This window comes from Chiroxiphia lanceolata, chromosome 22 (genome assembly GCF_009829145.1).
Source record: "Chiroxiphia lanceolata isolate bChiLan1 chromosome 22, bChiLan1.pri, whole genome shotgun sequence".
Classification (NCBI taxonomy): domain Eukaryota; kingdom Metazoa; phylum Chordata; class Aves; order Passeriformes; family Pipridae; genus Chiroxiphia; species Chiroxiphia lanceolata.
The window spans coordinates 4,901,938-4,918,614 of NC_045658.1; the positions used below are offsets into that span (position 1 = coordinate 4,901,938).

The following is a 16,677-nucleotide window of genomic DNA, read 5'->3' on the forward strand; positions in this document are numbered from 1 at the left end:
GATGGCAGCGTTTATCTGCATTTGTCCTCTGTCCCTGACATCCAGTTATTGATTGGCATGATTAAAAAGAACTGATAATCACCTCACATTAATCCCATAAATGACTTAAGACACCAAAATATTTGCATAATGCATCTTAAAAGGTGGCAGCTAAAAGAGGATAAGACCCAAAACTGCTTGGCACAGGAGAAATGGGCTTCCCACTCACCTGTGGGCTTGCTTAAGTAATTAGCCTTCTGCTTGCATAAGGAGGAATCCGAACTGGTTTAGCGGAGGAAGATGCAATGGGTGCTCAAAGGCTTTGGGATCTGAGCATCCCTTCTCCCAGCTGAGCCCGGGGGCGGGCGGGGGGGGAGCAGCGGGAATGTGGCAGCGGCTGCCGGAGGAGCGAGCGCGGCGGGGCTGTTTTTGTCTGCAGCATCCTGTGAAAATCTGGAGCCAGACGCCCGCTGAAAGTACCTCTGTCTAAAGACTTTCTGTCATAAACTTATCTGATTAGCAGGGGAGCTAGACGACAGATTAGCCCCTGCTCTCCAGCAGCAGGGATGGGCTCTCCCGGGAGCGCCGGAGCACATCCGCTCCTGGCGCTGGGAGCAGCCTGGAGGTGGGGGCGCAGCAGGTGGGGAGGAGGTGGAGGTGGGGGGGGGGGGGGGGGATAAGAAGGGGATATTTAAAGGAAGATCATTGCTAGGTAATTCTGCAGATAATGCACCCTCCGTGCTGCCCTGCTGGTCCCAGGTGAGGACACTCTCTGCCACCAGTGCGTTGGTGTCATGTGCTGCGTGTCACAGCAGCACAGAGTGGGTGCACTTGGCATGTGAGTAGAGCTGTGGCTGTGGGAGGGGGGGGGCAATATTGCTAATATGTATGGGGTTTTTTTGTGTCTCCGGTTCTTCTGGCTGTCATCTTCCATTTAGAGGGAGGGGAGGAAGAAAAATAGCCACGTTTAGCTCGGGGCAAGCACCTTGTGCTGGAAGGATGGGGAGGTTTGACATACTCTGCAAACAAACAAAAGGGAGACATTCCAGCATTGCCAGTTAGTGCTGTGTTTTACCTTGTTCTTCCTCCTCGCTGTTTGTATATCATTTATTCAGAAATATTTTGCAAGTGGATAGTGGTTTGCAAGCAGAAGCATTTGCCACTGAAATGCACTATCTGCCACAGTGAATGCTTTTTGTGTTCTCCCTCTCCATAGAAGGAAAAGAAATAGGAAAAAAAAAAAAGACTAAACTAGCCTACTTAGCAGCAATCTGATGCGAGGATAACAGGCAAAATAATGCTGAATTGCTCTAAAACATTCTCTTTTCCCAGAAGGAAGAGCATTGTTTCAGGATGTGTTAGAGGGAAGAGTTGAAAATTAGTTTAGTAAATAAATCTGTGCCCTCAGCTCTGAGTAATGCTGATGTCCGGGCTCGTGGTGGGTTTCTCTCTAAAGAGAAAAACTGTTATTCAATCAAATCAAGCAGTCTTTTGTTCCAAGAGTGATGGAATGGAAAAACTTGGGTTTTTTTGAGAATAGAAGGGTGGCAACTGATAGAAAACTATCAGTTATTTCAGTTCAAGTTTCCTATTAATTCTGGAACAGACCTGCCAATTCCTGCACTTTCAGTTTTTCCATCCTAGATGTAAGTCCTGGCCCACGCAAGTTATATCTGGCAAAACTGAAATCAGGAGCTCTGGCAGCTGCAGAGTCCTTTATGGGAAATGAGAGCGCTGGCTGGGAAGGACTTTTTGCACTTCTCTCCCCAAAACCTAGAGGAGGTTACCAAGGGACCCGGTGGGTGGGAGGGGGGGGAACAACCTTTCTTGGAATACAGTGGTGTCAGGGGCAGACAAAAGGCTCCTGCATGTGCACACACACACACACAGATGCTCACACACACAGAAATCAATTATGTGGTGGCAAATAGGATTTCCTTAACTTGGTGCTTTTCTGCTCTGTTGCAGCCGCGATAACGACCTTTCCACTATCATCTCCAACCTGCACCAGAGCCGCCAGCTCGTTATGCCAGAGACCCAGAGCCGCTGTGAATTCAAGAGAAACAGCATCGAGGTTGGCCTGGGAGCAGCAGGTAAGGAGCTGGAGCAGGTCCTGCTGCTCTGGGTTTGTTGACTCCCCTCCTCTCCCTTTGGCTGCCTCGTCCGTTCGTTTTTCGGCAGCTGGTTTCTTTGTGTTACAACTCTCTGAGCTGTAGGAAGGGGTTTTTGAATATTCTGGCTAAAGATTAACGTGGAAAGGATTTCATGGTGATGGTGAAGTCCTTCTGAGATCCCAGCCCCGTGTGTTATTCCCAGATCTAGTGGTCTGTGTTAGAGTACTGGCAAAGGAGCTTGCGCCAGCAGAGGAGTGAAATGTCCCCAGGGTTGGTGCCAAGTGAAGCAGAAAGGCCTTGCAGAGAGCATGATTTGATTTGTAATTTCATTAATCAGAGGTTCCCCGTGCTGCTGCTGTGCCTGCCAACTCCTTGGGGACTGTGGTTGTTTGGTTTTGTAGCGCTGCCTGGTTTTTTTTGAGTAGTTCACCTGGTTTCAGGTTAACGTGGTGGCACCAGAAATGCTCCTCTTGGATCCTGCCCTGTGCCTGTCTGGATGTCAGTGAGGGAGTGTGGGCAAGGATGCTCTGGTGACAGTTGTTCATCAGTCACCAAGTGAGGCTCTGTAAGAAACTGGAGATCTGTTGATTGCAGGATCTATGATTTGCTGTCGATTATAAATAAATGTTGAGGAAAACCTGTGTTTTATGTTAGTTTTTTTATGTTGACTGATCCCTGCCCTTCCAAATCAGGGTCGGATCTCCATGTGTGTTAATACAGGTCTTTCCTGAAAACCTGTCTGTTTGTGGATTTGTTCACATTTTTTTTTCTTAGCCATTCTGTTGACTGTGTAAATTAACACCCAAATATGAAGGAAACACCACATCTAACACCCTTTGGGAATGTCTTTGGAGGGTGCTCAGGAACATGACAGGTACCTGGTTGGCTTTTTGCCTGAGATTTAACCCTTTCCTGACAGGTTCCTTCTGCCTGCAGTGGAATTTGTACTGGTGTGACTACTTCAGTGAAGTGTTCAGTGCCATGGATGTGTCGTGCTGAGCTGGGGGATTTGTGATATGTCTGTAGAGCGGCCATGGGCAGCTCCCAGTCTTTGCTTTCACATCTTCATATTCTCATCATGAACAGATTTCCCTAACAGCCCCTTTTCCTACACAGCTCCAGGAGCACCAAACTGGCCAGAGATCCATTTTTCTGTATGACCTTGCTTGAGTCTATATGTCTCTGTGTCAAAATGATTTTTAACATTGTTTGCTTTACAGAGAAACTGCTGGGCTTGATCAGTGTTGCTGGGATTCCTTGAGGTCCATGGCATTCCTGAAATGCAGAAGGGTTCTTCTCATTCCCATCAGTGCTAGGCAGTGGAAAAGATGAGATGTAGAAGCCCTCATTCTTATTTGTTAAGAGTTGATGTTGGAGGTTCTCTGGCTAGTTTTTTAACCTTAAGAAGCAGCAACAAGTGGCCTCAAGCTGTGCCAGGGGAGGTTTAGATTCGCTATTAGGAAAAATTTCATCATGGGAAGTGTTGTAAAGCATTGGAACAGGCTGCCCAGGGCAGTGGTGGAGTCACCATCCCTGGATGTGTTAAAAGAAAAAAACATGTGGACGTGGTTTAGTGGTGAAACGTGGTGGTGGGTTGATGGTTGGGCCTGGTGGTCTTAGAGGGCTTTTCCAACCTTAATGATTCTATGAAATACTCAGGGAATGTTGGAGCAGTGAAAGAGAAGAGGCTCGTCCACACAAGAGGCCACCAAGCGAGTGGCAAAGCTCTTCAGGACGTGACAGATCTGGTGTGTCAGACAAGAGCTGATCTGCAAAAGAGCGAGATGGGGGGGATGGTGGGGATATTGTCACATGTCCCCAGGGACAGTTTAACTCTGAATTCCCCCCTCTCTCTGGAGCCAGCTCTCTCTCCATGCTGGTTTGATTAAGGGAGGGCTCATTTTGCCAAAGTCTCTGCAGGAGCTGCCGGCTCTGAGTGCAGAGCGTGTGCTGAGCTGGTCCCTGTGTCACCTCCCAGGCACACACAGGCCAGGGGAGCAGGAACAGAAGGTGCTGGGATTTGGAGCTGATGCCCCACTGTTGGGTTTGTGTCTTGGTTCTGTTCGTTTTTGCTGGCAGGGAGGAAAAAACCACCAATTGCTACGTATAGAATGTGAAGAGAGCCAGTGCTGGGTTAGTCTGAAAGGCTGGTTGTTGTTTAAACCACTTAGTTACAACAATAAGGGGAGAAGAACCTTGCCCCCAGTTGTCTGCTGTGTTTGCACTGTGTGCCCTCGAGAACAATGCTGTGTATTTGGGTTATGAGAACCTTCCCCCTCCAAAAGGCATCTGGAGATAACCAATGCTGAATAAATGATGTTAATGCCATCATGTTCCTCACTCATGTCCATGAGCTGCAGTGCTCTCAGAGGCACTTGGGATCTGCTGCTAAAATGGTTTCTGTTGCTGGTTTATGGGTTTGGAGTTGGGCACATGGTGCCAGTCAGGAGAGGTGGAGATTCCAGAGGCTGCTCTGCTGCTCCAGCTGCACATCCCCCATGTGAGAGGTGAGTGTGTGCTGCTGGAACAGGACTCACCAGCCTCTGCTCCTTCTTGGCTGTGGCTGAGGTTAAGCAGAGGATCGAGAACAAGGACAGCACAAATGGAAGAGATTTACTTTTTGCAGGGCCCGTGAGGGTAGCAGGAGGGTTGAAGCTGGCAGGATTTGGCTGGTGTGTGATTAATTCTGTGAGGGAATTCCCTGATTTATAGTTAGAACCGGGATTAGGGGCAGTGCAATGGTTTTGAACAGCATGGACTGGAAAATGAGAAGTATTACTGGATCTTTAATGGTCTTTGAAATGCAGAAAGGGGCTGAAATTAATGAAAAATAATTGTATGTAGTTAGTTCTGGGGCTTTTATGACTTCTGGGAGATAGGAGAGGCTAGAGCCGGGGTTCAAGGTTAGAACTGGGCTGATGTTCAGGTCACAGGGGGCTGAAAAGACTGACTGGGACATATAAGACCTTTGATTGGAAGAGCAGCACTGATTAATATCCTTGGAAGGCTTATGGATAACTTTTAAGTGAAAACAGGTCACTTTATGTCAATGGTGATGGTTATATTTGGGAACAGAGAGACTGAAGAGATTAATTTGGGACAGCAGAAGCTGAAAGACTTGGAAAATAAATAACTGTGCCCTGAAAGACTCAGATAGGGTTTGGCCCTGCCTAGAGCAGGATTTAATAACCCACTTGGGTTGTGCAATAACACACAGAGGTGGGTTTGGAACAATAAACCTGGAGGAGGTGCAGCCTTGGGGTTCGGGACAGCTGGGACCAAAAACATCACTGTATTTTGGATCTGGTGATTCCCAAAGAGCTGTAAAGGGTCTGGAATTATCAACACCAAGTGGCTCTGCTGTTTCTTGCATCGCTGAGGGTGTGATTAAGGCCAGTGTGGTGACTGTGACACGTTGGTGAGTGTGGCATCTACAGAAATCTGAGAGCTACAGAGCTTTGAAAATAAATTTATCGTGGAAAAAAATGGAAGGACTGTTACTACTGTTCTACAGTGATAAAGGGGAAAGGGAGGTAGTTATGTTGCCAGCAGGTAAAATTTTATCAGAAATGTTGGACAAGATGCATAATTCCTTGCACCAGTTTTCAAGTACTTCGTAGGAGGTGAGTCAAGCAAGACAAAGAAGGGAAAATTCCTCAAGATCATGAAGCAGATGAACAACAGAGCTCAATTCCCTGCTTTATCCTCTCTGACATCTCTGCTAAACCTCCATGTTGCTGTTCCATGGTGACAGTATGGAATAGATGTGGATTTTAGGGAGTCAGCACAGAGCTGATCTGAGGGTGGTGTTCCCCTGCTGCTGCTCTCTGCACTGAAGCAAGATGTGTCTAGCTGAGAACAGCTGACAGCCTAACTCATGTTTGAAGTCCCCTGATGCTGCTGCACCTTTAAAGGAAATCAGGAATGCCAGTGCAAAATTCTACCAAAAAAGGCAAAAACCTGCTCTCCAGGTGGTTGTTCTCAGTGAGAACCTGGAGCCCTGGGCTGGCTGAGCCTTTTGCAAGGAGAACAGAAGTTGGTGGCCAGAGGGGTGTGTGCTGATAAAATCTAATTGCCCTATTGATTGGCTTTGGAGCCACTGTCATTGGGGAGTGATGGAGATATTTGTGTGTGGGTGATGTGTGTTGGTTCTATCTCGCTGTTCCAGGGCCTCTGGGGACCCTCAGGTGTTACAGGGATCTCTTAACCTTGGAGCAAACCTGTGTGTGCTGGGCCTGCTCTGCAGCACCACAGATTAATTATTACAATTGCCACTGAGGCACTTGGGTTTCCTCAGGTCCCAGGGGATCCTGGGTTCTGGGAAGAGCTGCCCTGTTTGTAACTCAGGATTCTTAACTAGGTGGAGAAATCCATCTTGCTGGTTTGGGATTTTACCCATCTGCAGCCTCTCACACTGTTCTTCCTTCTCATCTGGGTTGGCTGGTGACAGTGTCATGTCCTCAGAGTTTTAAGAACAGTGTTTCTCTGCCTTTCTCTGTGCCTGGGAGTCGAGGTGCTTGTGCTTGCTAAATGCCTGTCCTCCAAAGGGTTGTGCAGATTCCAAGTGTGCAGGTGTTTGTTGTTTCCAGCACAGACTGGAAGAGCAGCAGTAAGTTCTCGTGGAGGTTCAGAGAGTGGAGTGTGAGGGAAGGGCCTCTCTGCCATCTCTGCTGCTCTTCATTGATCAAAATGATACCAAGCTCCTCTTCTGAAGTCTGGGTTATGTCTACACTGGGCTTACATCCAGCTGCTGGGTTTGGTCTCCTACCACTTCCCTCGCCGGTTTTGGGCCTTTTAAATTATTTATTTACTTATTTTTGAAACTTGGGACCAGCTAATGCAGCTGCTGGGAGGTGAGGTTGGGTTTTGGGCAGAGGGATACTATCCCTTTCCAGGGAAGAGAGTTGAGCAAACACTTATAGGTGCTGACAAGTCTGCAGGGCTGCAGTTGTGGGGAACACCGTGTAGAACCCACCTGGAAAAATAAGCTTTGGTGATTCCCAAAGCTCCCAGAATGTGAATGGTCTCTCCTCACTTGACCCTACAGGTTGATTTCTCTCTACCCTGTCCTTCTCTCTTGGTGGTGATGGTGATCATCTGCAGTGGGAAGTGCTGGAGGTGCTTTCCTGGGTGCTAATTAAATTGCAGTCACGATGGGGATGCGCAACGTGCCAAGTGGAGGAAGAGAGGGAAAAGTACAAATATAATGGGGTTTGTGCTTCCTCAGGAACAGGCAGAGAGGCAGCTGCATTGGTGAGATTCGGTAAGAGGCTTAAGAACATCTGCAAAGGTAGAGAAGTGTGTTCCAGTGCCTCAGGGGGAGCAGGCACGTGGGAGGGGAGGGCAGGCAGGAGCCTAATGGGAATATAAAAGTCACTTCCAAAAGGATCAGATAAAGGCAAGGCAGCATCCAGGGCACAGCACTGGCACTGCAGAGGGGTTTACCTTGAGAGGGGATGATGGTACAAGGAGCTTTAATCTTAATTGAGAGAGAGAGACACACACACACACAAGTATGAGCAGAGCCAGGGCCGCCTGATAAAGGCACAGCAGCAAAGCTGACGGTTTGCACATCAAACAGGGATTTAGAACCCCTCTAAGCAGCTCGTGGTGTGGCTGTAAACAAGTCCAATCCCCTCTATCCAGTTTGGCTGATGCAGTCTGCCAGGACCTGCGTGGGGTGGGGGAGGATGGAGGAACCTCTGTGGTTCACAGCGACAGCACAGGTGCCTTCCCCCTCATATGTGTGATTTCACACTGCTGTAGGGTTTGAACAAGCATCTTTTGCAGTAGAGTCCTGGTCCCAAGGCTCTAAGTAATTCCTCTCCTGCAAAAAAAAAAAAAAATCCTCTTAATTTCTCCTCTTTCTCTCCTCAAACACCCTCTGTTCTGCAGCGCCACATTTCATGGCTTCCCAGTTGCAGTAGGACTATTTGCATGGATAGAAGTGGAGGAATCAGGCTCACTGATGCTAGAGGAAGGTGGGTAGATCTCCCCTCTCTTCCTTCTGCTCCTCGTGACTGGAGGGAGTTGGCTGGATGTGGATATTGTCTGAGAGGAGGCAGGACAGAGTGTCAGGTCTCTCTCCAAACAGCGAGCAGATCACTGTGGTTCTGCAGATAATACTGGGGACTGCTCATGGATTCGAGGTCATGGATTCAAGACCCTTTCCCCAGTGATTAGAGGCTTCCTTGGCTGTGGTGTGGGAAGCAGCAAAAGGCCAGCTTTCCAGCAGTGCAGAGCTCCCAGAGAGCTTGGGCTTCTTCTGGGGGTTATTGGTTCAACATGATGGAAATGCCAAACCCTGAGAGCCTTGGCCTCAGAGCAGGGGTGTCCTCAGTGTTAACCCGCAGCGATTCCTGTGGAAATCCCACGTGGCAGGGGGAACATGACACCTGTGTCACTTGAGGAGACTCACTTTAGGAGTCCTGCTCCACTGGAGGCCAGGGATGGTGCTTTTGCAGTCCTGGAAAAGCAATGTTCATCCACATGTCTCAAAAACGTCGTGAAAGAGATTTCTCTCTTCTCTCTGTGAGGTTATTTGTTCTGTATTAACCCCCCTGTCTCATCTCTCCACTTGATGCTCTGTTGACTAAGCAAAGGAGAAGGAGAAATTTTAGGAGTGAGCTGTAAAGAGCTTCACATTTAGGAATGTGGAATTTTTGTTGACAGGGCAGTGCTTGGAGATGGATGGATCTGGGTGTCTCTTACCTCCTGTGGGTCTGTCTCTGAATTCTTTGTGCCTGCCGTGGAGGCCTTCCCAGTGACCTCATCTGGCTTTGCACTGAGACCCAGAGCTTTCCTCTGCAAAGGAGGAGTTAATATTGGGGGGTGGAAAAGAATTGGGATCACGGATGTTACAGCTAATGGTTAGAGACAGAATCACAGCGAACGGCTGTTCTCGGAGCGTGTGATAATGAGCTGGGATGCAGACATGTTTTCATTTAACTAAGCCAAACAACAGGAAAAAAAAGCAGCAGCCTTTATTGGACTGCTGCCTTAAATTGAGCAGAAAATCAGCACCAAATGGGCATCCAGGAGCTGCAAGCCCAGGCACTGTTGTTTATGTGTTTTACCATGAAGGACAATTGTTTACCTAGGCAACGTGAGGGGCGAGGCTCTGTCAGTGCCCTTCATCCTCTTCTTGGCTTGGAGCTGGAGGACTGTCCTCTCTTTGTGCCCTATTTAAGTTCATTTTTATTTCTCCCGAGGCCTTGCAGGAGTGGGAGGTGACCAACACCCTTTTGTAATACAAACAGAGCTTCCTGGGAGGGGAAGGAAAAATTGGAAAGCCCAACATGGAAGTGTTTCCTTTTGCTGTGCCCTGCAGCTGCATGGGGTTTTGCTGGTGTGAGTGTTCAGGTTTTATTCTTGGCTTTGTCACCGCAGGGGGAGAAGGAGCTGCGGAAGTTCAGCTCCAGTTCTTGGAGCTCAATAAACTTTGGATTGTAAAGATTAGAAAAGATCTCTCTAAGAGATCTCTTAAGATCTCTCTCTAAGGTCACTGAGTCCAACCTTGGCAGGGGTTGAAGCCTGCCCCTGGCAGGAGAGTTCTTGTAGGATGGCTCTGCAAACACCTTTGGGAAGGTCACTGGGGCGTTCCAAGGTGTTTCTCCCTCAGTTTTAGGAAAGAGGTGCCACAGTTGGACTGGGCTCACCATGGCACCTTGAGTATCCTGGTGTCCTCTGTGCCTGGTGTGAACGGGGCAGACTGGCTGCAGTCAGGACAAGGAGTCTGTCACTCTGGAGTGGGATCCACCAACTCATGGCCAGTCCACGCTGCAGCTCCAAAACTGAAATAAACACGGACTCCTCCTTCTTTTCCTTGCGGCTCTGGGAAGAGCAAGATTATCCTGCTTCCAGAAATAACCTCTTCCCGCCCCCTGCCTCCACCTCCTTTGCCAGGTGCCTCACAGGCAGCTACTAAGGAGCTGAAAACAGATCCCTGGTGCTGTGACACCTCCCTGATGTTATATATAGAGATCCAGCGTGGACTGTGACCTGGCACCTGCCTTGTCCACTCTCACTGCTGGGTGGCAGAGCTGGCAGCTCTGACCCTGCCCCAAGTCAGGCTGATGCTTCAGAGCCAGGGTTTGGCACTGCTCCAGCTCCAGTGCCCGTGTGTATCTGTGTCACCAGGTTTGGGTGCCGTGGGTTAGTCCTGCAGGGCCTGGCTCCCTGCTCCTGTCCCCCAGGAACTCCTCACAGCTGCGTGTCTGCAAAGCTCCTGTTGGGATGAGAGGTGCCAGGAGCGGGCACTGAGCTCCTGCTCTGCTCCCTGTTTTTTCCAAGCAATCAGTGGCTCCCAGGTCGGGTGACAGGGAGGGGAAAGTCCTGCCAAAGGAAAAGGAGTGCAGGGATCTGTGAGTGGGAGAGCTGTGTTGGAGGAGACACGTGGAAATGCTGACTCAGCCTTTTGGATGGGTAGAGTTGAGAGAAGTCCACCAGGAAAAGAGACCTGGACAAAATGAGCACTGGGCATTTAGAGCCACAGGTCAAGCAAACCTGCCAGGGCAGTGTGTGACCCTGTGACTGCCTGTGCTTGAAGTCCTGCCAGCCCAATCTCTGCTCCAGCCCTGCTCCAGCACCTCTGCCCTTTGGCAAAGCTGGGCTGCCTGGGCTGATCCAGGGGAAATGGGAAAGGAGACCACAACTGTTACTGTAATTTGGGAAAGGTCATGTATTGGTTTGGGTTTTTTTCCTCCTGCTGTCCCTGCAGGTTTCTCCCAGGTTTCTCCACAGGGGCACAGTAAAGACCCACAACTCCTTTCCCTCTGCTAAGCATCTCTGATGACTTTCTGTGGTTATTCAGTGCAAATCAGGGAGATGGGTGGGGATTCTCAAGGGTTGAGTTGGGTGTATATCTCTGTGGGGAACTGGAATCTGTCCTAATGCTGCCCTCTCCCCAGATAAAGCTTGTGGTTTCAGACCTGGTCAGGGAGTCAGCAGTGCCACATGCTTTGTCAAACCTGAACAGACTTGGGAAGAGTTGTCCAAGGATGGAGGTTTGGGCGTTGGAAAGATTTTATTAATCATCTTCTGTGAGCAAGAAGAGGGTCAGCTGCCTATTTCATGAATTTTTCATCTCTGCACAATCTCTGTGTTCCCAGTTCCTTTTCTTCCCTTTACCCTTCTCCCCTTTCCTGCTCTTTTCCCTCCTCCTCGCGTTCCTTTGGTTCTCAAACCCCTTTTTCCCTCTCCCCCCCCACTTCCTTCTCCAATCTTAATCTCCATCTCACCCTCATATCCTCCTTCCTTTCCATTTCTCTTCCTCTTTTATTTCCCCTGTCCTCGTCCCTGCTCTCCCTTCCCCACCCTCCCTCCATCTCCAAGCTCCTCGGGAAGAAGACAATTCCAAGGCTTTCCGCCCCGCTCTCAGCTGAGAGGCTCCTTCCCTCAAGCCAATCAATGGCAGCCTTTCAGCCCCGTGGGGCTTGGCAAACATTAGATCAATAAGTTATTAGCACCATTCTGTCAGCTGTAATGTGGAGATTGATCGGGGCCGGGGCTCCTGCACGCTGCCTGGCACTTCCCCAGCCTGATAAAGATGACAGATTAAGGGAATAAGAAAAAGGAATTAAGGAGTCTGGCTGTCAAAGCTGTCACGGGCTGGAGGAGCTGTTTTTTTTCAGGGGCTGGATGAGTGCAATCGGACATTTAGGTGGTGCTAAGGGGGTACAGCACCACCAGCAGCTCTGCTGGAAATCACTGTCCTCAGCCTTGGCTGTTCTGAAGAAATGCTGGGAGGCTGGTGGAAGGAGCAGCCAGGGAGGTGGAATAGCTGTGCTGGGGCTTGGAGGGGATACCAGGCTCCTGGCACAGACCACGTGCAGATTGAGCACCCGGGAGCCTGCAGGGAAGTGGGAATGCTGTCCCTGCCCCGGGGTGTGGTCGGGTGATGTGTGGCATTCCCCAGGACTCGGGGACTGTGTCAGAGGGATGATGTCAGTTCTCATAGCTTTTTATCACAGATACATAAATGGAGGCCAAAGGATCTTTGCCCAAGGGGTTTGTGGTCACAATCACAGACTGGTTTGGGTTGGAAGAGACCTTAAAGATCATCTTGTTCCACCCCATGCCATGGGCAGGAACACCTTCCACTAGACCAGGTTGCTCCAATCTCTGTCCTTGGCCTTGAACACTTCCAGGGATGGGGAGTTCACTTTCTGGGCAACCTGATCCTTACTGGTCTTCTGATTTATCAGGCTTTCCCCTTCTCATGTCTTACCCACTAGAAGATGCTCCTTTCTAGAACCAAGTGAGTCTCCTAAACCCTGGACTTCCAGCCCACTCTCCCATCCTCGTTCCTTGAATCTTTTCTGGAAGAAAGTGGGGATTCACAAGTTTGCGACTGCTAAAAAGCCTCTCTGCAGCATATAAAATTAATTCACATCTCTCTCTTAAGTGCAGCATATCCTTTCCATGAGCGTTTTTCATACTATGAATATTTACCACCTTTCTGTGGCTTGGTGCGCGCTGTAAAAATGAATTTTGTAAGAACCTGGGAGACAGGGGGGTGTTGGTGCACCTTCCCTAATAAACAGCCTCATTACAGACAGGCAGGAGGGTGGCTCCAGCGTCACCTGCACCTCCCTCACCCCTTGGCAACTGAAATATTGGACAGTCCTCTCGGGTGCTTTGCTCCAGCAAGGCAAATCAAGTGAGCACGAGGAGGTGGGAAGTAGCAGGATACTGTGGCTGGTAGGAGGAAAGGCAGATGGCCTTGTGGTTGGAGCTGAGGAAGGGGATGCAGGCTGCTTCCCATGCCAAGGAAAGGATGGTTGGTGTGTTATACATCGGGAATCCTTCTACTCAGCTCCCTCTTTTGTATGTGCTGGGGTCAGCTTGTGTTTCAGAAGGGGTTGGTGACACCCAGCCTACCTTTGGGGTGCTCCTGTGTAATGCATTGAGATCAGCAGCTGATGCTCACTGACTCTTGCCTACTGGAGTCCTTCTCTGCCATTGAGAGGAGTGGCTGCACAACCAGTCTGCCAGAGTTCTCTCAAAGTGAGCAGGAAAGAGAAAAACCTTTGATTAGTCAATATTGCATCCTCCTTGCTTTGTACTAAGAGCCCATTTGTGTGTCCCGTTCCTCCCTCCCCTTTATTTCCTGTTTTTCTTCGTGGTCCAAGATCCTCTTGTCCCGGGGAACCTGAAGTATGATGCTTAGGGAATGTTTGCAGACATGTTGGTCTGAGCTAGGGACATTCCTGAGCCAGGAGTGCCCACCTTGCTCTGCTGTTTGTGCTGTTTGTGCTGTCAGCCTGACACAGCAGCCAGCAGAAGGAAATGCCCCTGTGCTGGAGCACTTGCAATCTAAATCTAAATGACATCCAGCAAATAGATAAAGATGTGGAGACACAAAGGGGTGGCGAGATAACCCAGTGCAGTAACTAAGGTTTGAAGCCTGCTGCCTGCCATGTCCTGAAAACCATTAAGCTGACCTGCTGTGAGGAGGATGCTGCCTTTATTTTGCAGCTGGTTTGACACCCCCTTTGCAGTGACATTCCCTCCTTCCTTGCTAGAGCTGTCCCTGTCCCGTGAGCTGGCAAGCACTTGTATTGTTCCAGGATTCCCAAATCCCAGAAGCCCACTTGCTGCTTCCCTTCCCCCAGCTTCCCCAATAATTTTATTTTTTTTCCCCTCCATTCTTGTTGCCCTCAGTTAAATTATGGCCCGTTATTCCCATGACCTTGTGCTTCACTCTCCCTTTGTTCCATTGATTCCCGCTGGCAAGGGCCGGGTGCCGATGCGCAGCCGGATTCCACACTCTGTGAGCAGGGACTGCCTTTGTTGGGAGCAGCTCTGGGACTGCTGGGGCAGCTCCTTACAAAGACAAGCCCACGGCTGCGGGATTGAGGCTCCAGGGTCCCCCCAAACCTGTCTGGTTCGGCGCAGGGACGGGCTGAGCAGCTGGGATGGAGCTCCGGAGTTGTCTGAGCGGAGAAGCTCCTCTGGTGGGAGCCTGGTTGTGCCAGAGGGAAGGGGAGAGCTGAATAAATGGAGATGCTGCCAAGACATTTCAGGCTGGTCAGTGGGGATTGTCATCTTCAGGGTTTAAGTTTGATGGGGGAGTTAAGAGAGAGGGAGGATGTTTTCTTCCTCTTAAAATAATGGGAAAGGAGGTGGAAAAAGGACTCTGCTCTGGTTAGATGTTGGCTATCTGAGCCTGGGTGATTTCCCCTGTAAGCTGGCTCAGTTCTGTGTTGACTCAGGACTTCTGGGTCCAAGAAGCTTTCAGAGCAAACCCAGGGCTATGGATAGGGAGCGTGAGATAGGTCTTGATCTCTTCCCCTCGTGCTGGAGCATGAACACAGTGCAGAAGAATTTGGTGCAGTCCCTCAGCTGTAATTGGGACTCCTTGTAGCCCCCCCATTTAGCAGCACTGGAGGGGCAGAAATGTTGTGACCCCCTCATTCCTGTCCCTTCTCCAGGTGAATTCCTGTGCCCAGTCGCTGTTCTCACCACGTGTGTCCTTGGTGCATCTCCTCTGCTGCAGATTCCCATGGAAAGAGTGGAGATAAAGTCCCTCTGTCTTTGGGGAAACCTAGAGATAGATTTTTCTAATCTTCCCAGACTTAGGCTCCCAAGTCCTCTCATCAAAGCTGATAAGGAGGCTTGGGATTCTTAGATGTGTTGGTGAAGATGACTCTTAAGCCACCCAGCTCTGCTGAGTGCTGGGAGGCTGAGGATTAGAGGCAGTGCAGGAGACAAAATAAACCCCACCTAACCTGGCTTCCACAAAAGCTGGGTTTATGGTGCCATGCCCACATCCTTTCTCCTTATGGTGCAAAGCTGTTGGGTGATCCCTGTTTGTAGGGACAGCACTGTCCTCCTCCAGCTCACCTGCTTTCCAGGCCTGTCTCTGTTCATGCTTCAGTGTAGGAGGTGAGTGCTGAGAGAGAGGGGGAAAATCCACTTTGATTTCTAGATCTTTGGGGAAAATATTTGACTTTGTTCCCGAAAACCTCCCTCTGGATCACTTTCTGTACTGCCTTGCTAGGCCAGCAGGAGCCTTGGAGGTAACTGTGGGGTCTGGGGACCTGTGTGGGTGGGGGGTTTTGTGGTCAGGGCTGTGCTGCACTGGTGGCAGGGAGTGATCAGTATTCTTGGGGCTTCCCCCAGCCCCCCTTCCTTGTGTTATTGCCTGGCCCAGCTTCATAACGTTGCAGTTCTACTGATAATGTCTTTCTTTCTCAGCTTTGATATTAAAAACTGCCCTGATTTGGCTCCCTTTCAACTGAAATGCTTTGCAGAAGGCAGGAGAGAAGAAGCAAAAGGAATTCGGGGAATAAAAAAACCAAAGCCTCCTTCCTCCAGTCATCCCTCCCCACCCTTTAAGGTGAAGTGCTGCCCTTTGCAGGTGCATGGGCTGAGCAAACAGCTGTCCTGGGGCTCTGTGGTCCATCAGTAGCAATGTACTCGATGCACAACCTGTCTCTGTGAGGGTGGTGAGACATCCAGGAGCTGCACTGCCAGCTCATTTGCAAAACAGATTTGGTGCTGCTGCTGCTGCAAAGTCAGGGGGAGATGGACTGTGGCTGCTCCCACCCCAGTGTCCTGGTTCTTTGTGTGAGCGCAGGGAAGGGTTGGATGAGTGGCACGTGGAGATAAAGGGATGAATTTAAGAGTGCAGGGCCCTGTAAAAGGGGCGTGTGTTTGGCAGGTGTCAGTGGTGTGGCAAAGCTGGGCACGTGGGTTAAGTTGTGAAGAGGAAAGGAAACACAAACACGTCGCTGTTGAGGTTGTACCCCGGAAACTGTGAGTTAACTAAATAATTAATGAAACTGGGACCTGCCTCTGCCCTGCTTTGCAGCTAAGGAAGCAAAGCAAAGGTGGGGTATGACTTCTTAAAACACTGGGCTGGAGCTCAGAAGGTTGCTGTTCAGTCTTGTGCTCTCCTCGTGACTCGGTAAATTTGGGGTGGGTTGTTAGATCTTTGTGCCTCCATACTGGCTACTGATGATAATTGTTCCCCTTTCCTTGCTTACTGTGTGTCCTGTTGATTTAGTCCCCACACTTCTGGGGCCAGGGGCATCTCTGCCACATTGCTGGGCTTTGCCTTAAACAAAAAAAATAATAAAATGGGAAAGAGGAAATGTTTCATTCTGTGATGGAACTGACTGCCAAAAACCTGCTGGGGAGCAGCCCAAATACACATTCAGGGCATGGGATTTGGGGCTGTGCTACAAGGTGAACCCGAGATGCTGGAAGGATCATCCTGGGGATTAAATCACTAATGTGGGATCCCTCTGGAGGACCAAGCCGGGGCAGGACACCTGAGACCTCTCCCCGTGGCAGGATGTCACACCTCCCTGTGTGCCCAGAGATGGGGGTTCCGGAGGCTGGAGGAGCACAGGTCTGAGGGAGTTGGTGCTGTTTCAGAGTTCCTGCTTGATCTTGGCCTCCCCCTGCACCAGTGCAGCTGCCTGGGAGGGAGATGGGGCTTGCAGCCTGTCCTGCTGACGTGTGTGGGAACAGTGGGAATAGCAGGGCACGGCGCGAGTCGGAGCGAGCGTCTGCTGGCAGATGGGCCCGGGGGTGGGAGTGGAACAGCGGGAGGGAAGCAGGGATGGGGGGTAAT

General features: G+C 50.1%; 1 protein-coding gene across 13 annotated transcripts in view; it reads left to right on the top strand.

Annotated features, from left to right (window-relative positions):
• The window catches only part of SAMD11 (sterile alpha motif domain containing 11), a 118,559-nt gene that overhangs the window by 61,042 nt on the left and 40,840 nt on the right, over nucleotides 1-16,677 (top strand). For all 13 annotated transcript variants that reach the window (XM_032708853.1, XM_032708852.1, XM_032708854.1 and 10 more), the window contains one exon: nucleotides 1,948-2,072. In XM_032708853.1, the coding sequence (XP_032564744.1) occupies nucleotides 1,948-2,072 (125 nt within the window). The remainder of the gene's footprint in view (nucleotides 1-1,947; nucleotides 2,073-16,677) is intronic.